The following is a 13,214-nucleotide window of genomic DNA, read 5'->3' as shown; positions in this document are numbered from 1 at the left end:
TCATTAGTATAACATGTCACATCTACCAAACACCAGAGATGCAAAGCTAGAGTTAAGAACACAGGTGAAAGAATGTGAGGATTCAAGGTCCAGCAGGAGGCAGAGGCTAGAACATATCTGCATTATGGAAAAAAATAATGGAGGACATGGGAAAACGTTTGAAGGATGGTATTTAATAAAAGATTACATACCACCCAGACGGATATAATTTTTTAAAACTATATATGTGTGTGTGTATGCAAAACACCAACAAACAGAAACTAAACAAACATAAGCCATGACACCATAATGCCACTTCTATGACTGATATGTGTTTCTCATGTATATGGAATATTTCAATTTTTCTAAAATGACTGTTGAAAGTTACAAGAAAGGCAAAGATACAGGGAAGCTGCCCCCACCCAGAAATGGGCAGGAAATACTACAGCCTTATACTTAGAGAGGAGACAATGAGTTCTGCTGTCAGGTAGTCTCTACAGTACAGCTGGAAGGAAACTAAAACCAGGAACAGCCAGGTATGGTGGTATATGCCTATGACCTCAGCACTTGGGAGGCTAAGGCTGAAGGACAGCTATTAGTCTGAGGCCAGTGTGGACTAGACAGTGAATCCTAAGCCACCCTGTACTACAGAGTAAGCCTCTCTCTCAAAATCATACACACACACACACACACACACAGATACATACATACATACATACATACATACATACATACATACATACATACATACATAAAAATAAGGTAGTAATTTCAGTGTCAATCAGGGGCCATCACAGTAAAAACTAATTCTGGAGTCAGAATTGAAAGGATGGCATCACTGCCAAACATAAAAATCATAGAAGAGTATTTGGCACTTGGAGGAATCTTTTTTTATTAATGTATCCAGGTGTTTTGCCTTCATGCTTGCCTGTGCACATGAAGTGCCTATGGAGGCCTTAAGAGGGTGCCAAATCCCCTGGAACAAGAGTTACAGACCGTATGAGAGGCCAAGTAGGTGCTAACTGCAGAGAGACATTTGATTGTGGGAGCTGCTAAGCTAAACCAACATAAAGACTTCAAAATCTGGGTCTAAGATTATGTTGCTTTGGAAAAGAGGGTCCACAGAAGTTGTTTCCACAGAAGATGAGAAGCTGTGAATTCCTTCCAGGCTAACATGGTTTGATCCAGCAAGACCCCTGAGAGGTCTCCATGGGAGCGATAGCTCAGGTGATCCAACATCCATGGCAGCTTCAAGACAACTGGCTGAGATGATGCGGCCTCACAGACTACTACACCCAAGATTTAACCATATATCTAAATTTTCTCAGGATCCCCATATTACCAGCACCCCCCAATCAGCAGGAAGCAGTATAAACAAAACTACACCCAAATGCCCAAAATTATATATGCCCAAAATTTATAAATGTTTGCTTTCATTTAAAGGTGGCTGGTTATAAATGATTAGTGGTTATAGTCAATCTCTTTCTAAAGAAAAAAAAGGGAATATGATAGAGAAATGATAAAAAAATGGGTAGATTATTCAATCTACTTTAATCCAAAAACAACCGTTAATCTCAAAATACTTTATACTGGTATGGATTTTGGCTTATTAATAAAAATTAAAAGTCGATTTTGTTATATGTATATTTCTACTCTTATTTAAGGTATTATGTTTATGCATCTCATTTAAAAATGTAATGTATAGTCAAAAAAGTTCCTATAGCCATATTGAGGAATTTCTTGCATATCACCATAGAACCTCCACCTGACGATAGATGAAGAAAATGACAGAGCCCCACATTGGAGCACCGGACTGAGCTCCCAAGGTCCTGATGAGGAGCAGAAGGAGAGAGAACATGAGAAAGAAAGTCAGGACCGTGAGCGAACCTCCAGCTGGCGACAGATGGGGAAGGTGACTGAGCCCCACATTGGAGCACTGGACTGAGCTCCCAAGGTCCTGATGAGGAGCAGAAGGAGCGAGAACATGAGAGAGAAAGTCAGGAACGAGAGGTGTGCGTTCACTCATGGAGACGGTGGGACAGAACTAATGGGAGATCACCAACTCCAGTTTGAATGGGACTGATGGATCATGCGACCAAACCCGTCTCTCTGAATGTGGCCAACAGCGGGGGCTGACTGAGAAGCAAAGGACAATGGCTCTGGGCTCTGATTCTTCTGCATGGACGGGCTCTGTGGGAGCCTTCTCAGCTTGGTCGATCACCTTCCTGGACCTGGGGGGAGTTGGGAGGTCCTTGGTCTTAGCATAGAGTGGGGAACCCTGATGGCTCCTTGGCCTTGAGAGGGAGGGAGGGGAGGTATGGGTGGAGGGGAGGGGAGGGAAGGGGGAGAAGGAGGGGAGGGAAGGGGGGAGGAGGAGGGGAGGGAGGGGGGGAGGAGGAGGGAAGGAGATGGAAATTTTTAAATATAAAAAAAATAAACCATGAGAAAAAAATAAAAATAAAAATAAATCAAAAAAAAATAAAAAAAATACAAATTAATAGTCATCTATAATAGTCAAACTTACAATCATATTAGTTAGGTTTTCTATATATGCATGAGATATGAGATATATTTCAGATGAATAGGTAATCTTCAAACACTTCAAAGACCTACAGAATATGGCATTTAAGATATTTTAAGAACTTAAGTCAACAGCAAGACATGTCTGCTCCTGGCAGCACCAATAATTTCAAGAAGTTCCTTTATGGAGTTTGCAAAAAAAAAAAAAAAAAAAAAAAAAACCTGCTCTTGCCTGGATGGCTTGGCTGTATGCTGTATAAACTGAACATGCAGGACCCATAGGAAAATGACCACAAAACTTTGTCAAAACAAGGTGGGATGGTCCTTCAGGGTTTTTGCTTCACAGAAGAAACTGCCACACACTCTGAAGGACACAGAGGAAAATGACTGACAAACTGCCAATATAGGTGGGACAGTCTTTCAAATTCCTGCTTCAATGAAAAGTCTGTCAGATACTATGGGCCTGTAGGCTGAAGACGGATGCCCTACCATTACAGAAAAACTATGAGTGACTATGTAGGCAGCCAGACGCCTCTGTCATTTCTAGAGTTTGGGAAGTTCCTTACAATGCACTTCCTGTTTACTTAGGTAATATTATATCCTTCTGGGATCTTTGATGGAGTTGAAGACTAGATAGCTATAGTTTTCCTTAGTTATGGTAAAAGATAAATATAAAACTTTAAGCTCACAAAGATAAGAGTATTTTAATTTTGCTAAATACAAATAGACTAAATATCATAACTATAATCTTTGCTTGAAAACTGTTTTATTATATGTAATTTTACAATGTTAAAGTTAAAAACCTTCCTTTTTAATTAAACAGAAAAGTGGGATGCCCTTCTGTATGCTGTGAATATGTTCTATTATCATTAGTTAATTTTAAAAAAAGCTGCTAGCTGGGCGGTGGTGGCGCACGCCTTTAATCCCAGCACTCGGGAGGCAGAGGCAGGCGGACCTCTGTGAGTTCGAGACCAGCCTGGTCTACAAGAGCTAGTTCCAGGACAGGCTCCAAAGTCACAGAGAAACCCTGTCTCGAAAAAAAAAACCAAAAAAAAAAAAAAAAGCTGCTATGGCCTACGGCAGGGCAGAATAGAGACAGGCAATAAATTCAAGCAAAGATAAAGAGAACAAGAAGGTAAAGTCTGAGAGATGCCAACAGTAGCCAGAGAAGCGAGATGTGAGGTAACAAGCCACAAGCCTGTAAGTCAAATCGAGAATAATAAAATGGGTTAAGTTAAATTGCAAGAGCTAGCTAACAATAAGCTTGAGCTAATGCTAAACAGTTTGTAAATAATTTTAAGCCTCAGAGTGGTTATTTGGGAACTGGAAGGCAGGAGAGAAACCTCCAGTTACACAAAGGATAGCTTTTTATTAACTGTTTTTTGTAGTTCCCAATTTTTAAGATTACCAGGTTACTTTTAAGTAAAATCATAACACAAAATAGGAGAAATGAGGAAACAAAAACTAAAACAAAAGTAAACTCTAAGTTCAATATGTCTCAACATTTGTGTATTAATTTTTCTCACACTTTACATCTACTTTACTTTCAGACACAAAAAACTAACAAAGAATTAGCTAGGTTTGCTCATACTTCCTGGATACAAGATACAAACAGTATCATTCAGTAGCTATTTGCACTAAAGGAGGAGCCACTAGTCCAGTAGTAAAGAGAGGGAGGAAAATGAGCAGTCTGCAGATCAGCAGCATCCCAGTGAATGGGGGAAAGAGCATTCATCCCTTAGCCCATAGCCAGTTCCCTGGCTAGGTGAAGCCCCAGCCAACTCAACAACATAGTGCACGCTGTTCTGCAAGTACATGTGCATCTGTCCATTCCATCCCATAGCCCAAGTATGCAGAAACTTCCACTTAAATAATTTGTAAGACTAAAACATATAACACCTAAAAATCAATCATTTCATACTGAACTGAGCACCAGCACAAAAATTTCAAAAAAAAAGATGCTGCTTTCCTTCCAGAAATAATAATTTCAAACACACTGAAGTGACTTCCCTGTTCAGCTAGATCACCAGAGAATAAGAACACTCAGAGGCCACGGGAAGTTTCTAGGGAAAAAAAAATGCAAAGACTAAATAACTGTGTCTTATCTTAAAAATAAGGAAAAGAAATGCGGTCAGGAGGCTGAACAATGTGGGTAGACAGGCTGCACTCTGCCCACAAGGAAAACACGAAGGCCAAGCACACTGCCGGGTGACACTTAGTCTCAAGTCCACGGACTCCCAGGAGCGAGACAGTAAGGAGCTCTGTGGTGTGGACTGAAGGAGCTGGTCAGGAGTGGAATGCAGGAGTCCAGCTCTGAAGGAAATGCCACTCGGTGCTCACTAAAAGACTCCAGGCATTTTGGATGAGTTCACACCGCCAAGAGTTACATAGGAAGCTTCAGAGCCAAGGCTGAAGGGCAATTTAACATGGCAAACCAAATCAGAATGTGTAAAATAATCTTCACTAAAGAATTAAAGACAGAAATGAAAGCAAGTCCATTGAATTGGCAAGTAACACCATCTTTTAAAAAGAGACAGTTATTAAATTAGAAGAAATGACCAAGTTAATGTAATGAATGAAAAAAATAGAGGGGCTGGAAAGACGGCTGAGTGGATAAGAGTACTTGTTGGTCTTGCAGAGGACCCAAGTTCAGTATCCAGCACTTACACTGGGCAGCTCAGTCACCTATAATTCCAACCCCAGAGGGACCCAATGCCCTCTTCTGGCCTCCTGGGCTCTGCAGGTATCAGGCACACACACAATGCACATACATACATGCAAGCCCTCAACTTGGTTTTGTTTTTTTTTTTGTAATCAAATGGAACTCTCCTAACATGGAATATGCTTACCTAAGTTCTAAGTACAAGGATAGCTTTTATACACATAGTCATCTACAAAGTAAACATGGGAAACACAGTGTTGCTCTGGGCCTGGTGACACATGCCTGTTCTCCCAGCATTCAAGAGGCAGAGCCAAGAGGACACCAAAGCTAGCCTGAGCCACACTGTGAGCTCAAGGAGAGCTGGGCTACATGACTATGAAACACAGAGAGCTGGGGATGTAGCTCCATCAGTAAGCAGAGTGCTTGCCTAGCATGCACCCAGTTCTGGTTCTATCTCAAGCAGCACACACAGATCTCGTGTGGTAACACCAGATACTGAACAAAGGCTGGGGTACCAAAAGTTCTAGGTGATTCTTGGCTTCACGGGGTGTTTGAGACTGGCCTGAGCTACATAAGAGTGTCTCAAAAAACAAACAGAAAGAAAAATAGTGTTGGTATTAAACACTTTCAACCAGAAACCATCTCTCCTCTTTTCAGAGGGTTGGGCTGTGGATCCCTTACAGTATTTAACACTTAAGTTTACAAAAGTGCCCAAAACAATTATGAGCTTACAGATGTCCCTCATCATTGGTACTGAATTAACAGTGGCTTAATCGCCTTAGAATGCACATAACTACAGGACAGAAGCAACTACAATGAAGCCATCAAGTGATGCTTCAAAATCTATATTTAGATTGTTACATCACTGGATCCTCACAGCCTCCTGGACAAGAGGCAGGTGGTACATATCAAGGAAGAGAAATAGAAGGTTTCTTGAGGTTAAAATGAGAGTCCTATGGATACTGTGACAACCTACACACGCAAGAGCCAACACTCATTCTTTTGATACTCAGTGCCAGCTTTCAGCACACCGTGCTCTCTTCCGGATAGCAGAGTAGAAAGGCAAAGGGTTCAGTATTTTGCATTTACCAAGCAATAACCAGACTCTGCACTGGGAGGCCTGTTGGTGCCACTCTGGATCTCTACATTTTAAAGGTTACATAAAAATCCGAAAGAGAAGTGAACAGTGGAGTCGGGACTGCGTGAGCCGTTTCTCAGGGGCACAGGAGATAGCACCGCAGATGGCCATGCTAGACCTTATCTCCGAAAGGGTTCCTAAACTACACCCCAGAACCCCTCCAGGACATGCCGATCTCACTCCTGCCCCTCTTCACATCAGCACATAAAGAAGACAGTGTTTGAGCAGGGTGGTTTCACCGAGTCTGTAGAAGGACGGTGCCACTGTACTAAGAATAGAGCCTGTGTCTCCTGACTCCCTGGCCAGTTCTTAATATAAAACATGAAGATTCGTCCAAACTATGACACAACAACAATAAAAATGGCAAGAAATAAAAACACCAGCCCCAATCTAGCCGCATGGCCTGAAACAATGACAAACACCTATATAGTGAGTGCCACGTGGCTCTTGGAGATTGATGTATCTACAGCGCTTGTATCAAATGTTTACTGACGCTCATCTCCCAAGGAAATGTGCTCAACCACTAAGCAGTCTGTAAAAGCATGAATCAATTTATTTTAATGACTCATGTTTTCACAGACACCAAATAAAATATTGAACCAATTCGTTCCAAATGAATCGAACTATCTGACTCCAAATTGAGCCAACCCAGACTGTTTCAGCTGGAGGATTGCTGTGCAGGAGAAAGGAAGTAACTGACTCTTCCTTTCCAGTTTCCTGGTGAAACAAGAGTCTTGGCAGAGGAAAAACAAAAAGCTGTGACATCACCACGACTTTCTCCTTTCAAACACCACACGGAGCCTGAGACCCAAGGCACTCGGCACAGCTTCCTAGCAATGGTTTCAAAGCACCAACGTTCAGCTCTATTTCTAGAAAAAGAGTGGATTTTTAACTAATAATAATGCTATTTAAAAACAAGGGAAAGGTGTACCCAATTAGCTTTTCAAGCAAAGGGGAAAAAAACTTCCCTCTGGGACTAGGGACATGATGTCTCAGTGGTTGGGGACCCAAGTTCAGTTCCCAGGACACACATGGTGGCTCATAACCATCCCTAACTCCAGTTTCAGAAAGTCAAGACACCCACTTCTAGCTTCCATGGGCACTGCAAGAACAGGGTGCACACACGTACATGCAGGCAAACACAAATAAAGTAAAATTCTTTAAAGAAAAAAAACACTCCTTCAATGGGTTTAGAAGTACTTAGACAGTACAGTGTTTTGTATAATGAGGCTAAAGAAAGTAAAAATTGCTTTTTCTGTCATTCTCTGCTGCCCTGTAGCTACCTCCTGGGCCGTCCTGTAGTAGATGTGGTTTCTTTACCTGTGTCTTCCGGGACTGGTCCTCCACCACCAGGAAGAAGGAAAGGCATGCACTGGGCCAGCATGCCTCACACTGGCTGCGGACAGCGCAGCAGCGTGTACCTATGGGCGGCTAGGGCGGCTCCAGCCTTGCTCAACCCACAGGTGCTTACAGCCAAAAAAGTCGCCTCGTTATTGTAGAGAAGAAACAAATGGCTTCCTTCCCATTCGTGACCTGCCAAAAAGTCCCGGTGAAGGTGAACTTCCTGTCCAGTTCCCTCATCCTTGGTGCGTGCCCCAGCACTCACTCTCTCCCTGTGCTGCTTTCTGCCAGCGAGACAAGCTAAGCATCACAAACCTAAAGTCTAAAGGGCTCCAAAATCCAAACCTTTGGGCGCTGACCTGCTACCACAGATAGAAAACTTCCACACCCAATCTTGCACGGCACACTACTGCCAAGCACAGCACACTGAAACTTATTGGAGGCTACTGCACGGTATGTATATGGAGTGAAAAGGAATGTATGCTAACTTGGGTGTCACCAAGAAATAACCTTATACACATAAATATCCCAAATTCTGAAAAACAAAGTTCAGAATCTACAAGAATTCTAGCCCCCAGTATTTCGAATAGAAACCCCACCCATAACAGTGAGCTGGCAGGGAAAGAAAGGCTCCAGGGTGAAGGACAGGACCTGAAACTGCTCCCCCGAGCCTGGCTTGCAGGGTTGTGAACTCTGCATGCACTACACCCTGGTTCATTCCTGTTCATGGGCACCACAGCCACCCCTGGCATCCTACGCCCCATGTCTGGGGTGGTCCACTGATTTAAAGGAAGTGAGAGCCACAGAATCTGAAATGGAGGCTCTTCCTGGTCCTCCACAGTAAACAGCTTGGAAAAATCAAATTGGCAGATCCTACATAGCAAGAACAGGACTTAAATTGCAAAAGATCTGACATTTCGACACACCGCTTTAGAAACATGTTACTCTTAAAGCAATTAAATCCTGGATACCTCTCAAACAGCTAAGGGCTGTGTAATTTATCTGCTGGTACCAGTTTGTGGGGATCAAAAGCCCAGATAAACATTCTCATCTGGCAGCACCTGCCCACCAGGCACTCTGAGCCTTTGAAGGTTGCCCTACGTACTGCTACAGAAAACGCGAGCCTGGCAAGTATCAATCCAATGCAAAAGTTTCCTTGCTTTTTAAGAAGGGGGCGGGGGAATAAAAGACATTGACATGCATGTATGATGTTAGCAGATGTATTATGTTAGAGGAAGCATGTTTCAGAAAATGCAACAGCAGGCTGTCCCACCCACCATTAGCACCCATCATTAACAGTTACAAAAGACTTCCCTTAGACTTCCACTACAGACACTGAGTGGTGTGTTCTCTTTACAGACTAGGAAACTGACACTTAGAGAACTAAAATGTTCTTCTCCTGAACCCTACAGCTAGTGAATAACTGAGGCCTGTTTCTACAGCAGCAAGTTATTGAAAGGTATTTTGCATAAACCACTTTCAAAAATATTTAAGAACTGTCTGGCATTAATCTTTGAAGAATAAATTCCAAAAGACAGCCACAAAGTTGAGAACCTTTGGGCCCCTTGAAAGTTCATTATCATTATTGGTTTTGTTTCTTCAGTTAAAAACCGTTACATTTATTTCTATATTGCGGCACACGCCATTGTGGAGGTCAGAGAAGAACACGTAGGCATCAGTTCTCTCCTTCTACCATGTGCATCCTAGGGATTGAACTCTGGTACTCGGGCTTGGCAGCAAGCACACTTCCCACTGAGCTGGCTGGTGGGCCTTGCTTCTTCAATTTAAAAGCAATGCCCAGAGTATATAACCTGATTCTATACTTTCTAATTTTGTGTCCTTCTTTTCCATGCTACAATTTTCTTCTTTATTGTGAGAATGTCTCATAGGCCCAGCACAACGGTTTTCAACTATGGCACCACCTTATTTTGATTCTCAGAATTCCCTGGGCACATCCAAGCAAAGACCGTGCATCTTTACAAACATGATACATGGCCGTCGTTTATGACACCTGTTCCTCTTGTTAGAAATTTCCTAAGGGTAGCGTACTTTCTCGAGATCCTCTTTTACTCCTTAACTAAAATCTGCCCACTCAATAGGTCTCATTACATGCAGGAGACAATCTCCATTTTCGTCTTAGACCAGTTCCTCAACTACTACACAGGGCTGAACAACCTTCATTACAGACTTCCCATCTCCCTAGGATCCGCCTAATACACGCCTGCAGCAACCTCCTGAACCAAAAGCATTTCGGGCACTGCCAAACAGCCCCCCACTACACCCTTCCCATCCTGACACCGAACTACTGCTTTGGGCTAGTCTAATAGGCCAGTTGAGATTTACTAACTTATTCTCCAAAGAGCAAAAAAATCTAAGTATGTGAAACTTCTACAGGAAGATCCCTCCTGTTCCAAAGTCTTGAACATGCAAAACTTGAAGGAAAAAAAAAATCAGTGGCACATAAATTTTATCTGCTATCACACATAGAGTTCTCAAATAGAACTATATGTAATTTTCAAACTTTCTTGAAAAGTTTTGTCAGCATCACGGATAACTTATCAACAATTTCATTAACAATCCCATTTGATATTAAGCTCCCCAACAAAGATTAAGATCAGTTTCTCCAGCAGCACTGCCAGAGTAACAGCCAAGTCAGACAGCTCGTCTCATTTCTATCTTAAGGCAAATCAGGATTCAAAGACAACATGTTGAGCAACAACTACAAAGCACATGACTTCCAGAGGCCATTAGTGAAGCTGTGTGGGAGCTGAGCGGGGAACAGACAAACTCAGTGGCTGGCTGTTCCCGGGACAGCTGCTGACAGACACCTGTGTATTGGCTCCGGCACAGTGGACAGTTAACGCAGACTATAATGCAGACTACTGACAGACTATATTATCCTAAAAGAGAAACTGAAACAAAGCTGAGGGCAGGAGCTCATCCCAGAGTGTCACTGGGCAGCATTGAGGCCTGGAGTTTGATCCCCAGCACCACAAAATAAATTGTGGCAGAAAAGAGAATAAAGTGAGATCTACAAGATCTCACTACAAGACAGTGAGGCCGGGGGCGGGGGGGGGGGGGGGGGGGGATGCCACAGCACTGTAGCTCGGTTGTGAGAGAGCTCGGAACCTCCAGACCGTGTTCACTGTCCAGACTGTTCGGAGATGAACCTACACCGGACTGACACCTGAAGAGCCCTCAGATGCTAGCACTCCAACATCTAACGCTGGAAGTGAGTATGAGTTGACAGTGAAGGAATCTGCAACCGCACCCACGCATTTTATTTTAAAAGACCTAAACACGGGACAGGCAACTGCTAAATCCTGAGTAGTGCGAACACGGGAATATCGTCTTGTCGGGAGTGACTCAAACTCTTCCGACTGTACAAACACGTTCTCTGTCAACGCTGAAATGAAGAAGCCAAGGTCCATACAGTAAGTGCAGGTCTAGAACTATGGGCTTTCTCTATCAGCGTTCGCATTGATCCGAAGCCCTTTTTACCTATTTCAGATGCTGTTCTTTAATAAATGACATTACTGCAAGAATTCTGAAGAACATCTACAGCAGGCTCTAGACATTTACCTCCTTTTAACAACTTTCCCTTTTGCAGCATGTGGCAAGGACGAGTATCCAAAGTATGTATTTATAGGAAAACCACCAAAAAATGAGCAGAAGCCTAGTTTAAAATAAAACAGGCTCCTCCACATTTCAGGAGACAAGTCGTAACTCTGTGGCAGCACTGTCCAGCAAAATTAGGGAGCCTCAAGCCGGGCGGTGGTGGCGCACGCCTTTAATCCCAGCACTCGGGAGGCAGAGGCAGGTGGATCTCTGTGAGTTCGAGGCCAGCCTGGTCTACAAGAGCTAGTTCCAGGACAGGCTCTAAAAAAAAGCTGCAGAGAAACCCTGTCTCGAAAAACAAAAAAAAAGAAAAAAGAAAAAAAATAGGGGGCCTCTGTGTAACCATTCGTTTTAGGAGCCAGGGTTTGTGAGAGACATAATGGGAAAATCCTTTGTAATCGCTAATGTGGAAATGTAACGTGAGAAACGAGCCCAGTGGAGCAGATGGGAACAACCTATCCACTCTAGGTCCATGATTCTGCTTCTTGTAACCTCAACATAAACTGACTTCGTAGCCCGATGATGGCCTTGAATTTTAATAATATGCTTAACCCATCTACTCAGATACCATTTTAACAGGTGGCCAACATAACTGAGCCACTGTTTTATACTCCATTAGAAGTAATGCTCATCTTCAAACCCCAGTGTATTTAATACTCGGAGCATGTAAGGCACATTTCAAATACCAGAACGGCTAACTTCCCCATTGGTGAATACCAACCAGACAGAGCAAGTCTGTACTTAAACCGCTGACAATTAGACGCAGTTCCATCCATTTAAGTTGGCTGTTGTTATTTAATTTTCTCCCTAAGCTGACAAGATTCCCAAATCTTAGAGTAAATTAGTAAACAAATGAAAAGTACTCTCCTTTTCCCCAAACCCCCAATCTTTGCTGGAATTCTGTGGTGCTGAGGAGGCTTGAGGCAGGCACAGGACCACAGAGTTACACTCCCAAAGGCAAGCTTATTGAAGAACGCAGAGGTGACTACAATCACAAGACTTTTCAACCCCTAACCTTCAGGATTAAAACCTTGGCAGGTCTTCCCGCACTTGCTCCCAAGCAGACAACCCTAATTAATGACGCCTCCGGCAGGTAGCTTGAATATCTACTTCAAAACAAAAAACTGCAGGGCCCTCTGACGAACGAGGAAGTGGCCCAAGGTAGGAATCCCTGAGTTCAGATTCCTTGGGGACAGGCACGCCTTTCTTCTCAATGTCATCCTTGCCCATCCCATCTCCTCGGGTCTGGGACCCAAAGGAGAAGGAACCCTGGTCCTGGGGACACGAGATGCAAGGGGAGATGGGCTAACACTGTGGGGAGCATGAGCCGCGCTCTGACGTCCGCAGCTGAGGTAAATAATTTTTTTCCTTGTTTTTATACTGAGGGGTTAGAGGACCGCTGAGCAGCGCGCTGTCCCTGAGCGGGGAAGTCGACGACAGGAGCATGCCCAGCGGGGGTCCCTGGGGTTCCCAGGCTCCACCACGCGCAGCCCCCGCTCCCACGCCGGCCGGCCTCGGCGTAGCGCTTACCGCCCCAGATCCCCAGCTTTAGCTGGGACTTGTTCAGGTTCTCCACGTAGTCCCCTAGGAAGCGGTTCAGCAAGTCTGCGACCACCGACTCCAGCACCATGGCGGGGACCAGGAGGCGGGAGAGGGAGGAGCCGGAACGCAGCACGTATTGGAGGGCGGCGGCCCGCGCCGAGACTGACAGCTGCGGCCCGCCCCGCGCCGCGCGTGCGCAACGCCGCCTGTGCGCAGGCGCCCTTCCCCCACCCGCCTCGCGTTTACAGGGGACCTACGTAAGAGAGAGTGAGGCCTGGGGCTAAGCGGGGTGGGACTCCTGCAAGAAGCTCCGCGTTCGAATCCCCGGTATCTCATAATCCGGTCATAGTAATGCACACCTCATAATCCCAACACTAGAGTGACAGAGGTAGGAGGGTTAAAAATTCAAAGTCA

At 44.2% G+C, this 13,214-nt stretch overlaps 1 protein-coding gene across 1 annotated transcript in view; it reads right to left on the bottom strand.

Annotated features, from left to right (window-relative positions):
* Vps13c (vacuolar protein sorting 13 homolog C) overlaps positions 1-12,925 on the bottom strand; it is a 157,683-nt gene extending 144,758 nt beyond the window's left edge. Inside the window, exon 1 of the mRNA XM_038321759.1 lies at positions 12,789-12,925. Within this exon, the coding sequence (XP_038177687.1) occupies positions 12,789-12,888 (100 nt within the window). The 5' untranslated portion in view covers positions 12,889-12,925. The remainder of the gene's footprint in view (positions 1-12,788) is intronic.
* Positions 12,926-13,214: the final 289 nt, after the last annotated feature.

This window comes from Arvicola amphibius, chromosome 3 (genome assembly GCF_903992535.2).
Source record: "Arvicola amphibius chromosome 3, mArvAmp1.2, whole genome shotgun sequence".
Taxonomy (NCBI): Eukaryota; Metazoa; Chordata; class Mammalia; order Rodentia; family Cricetidae; genus Arvicola; species Arvicola amphibius.
Note: the sequence above shows the minus strand (reverse complement) of the source record. Positions and strands in the feature narration are given on the sequence as shown.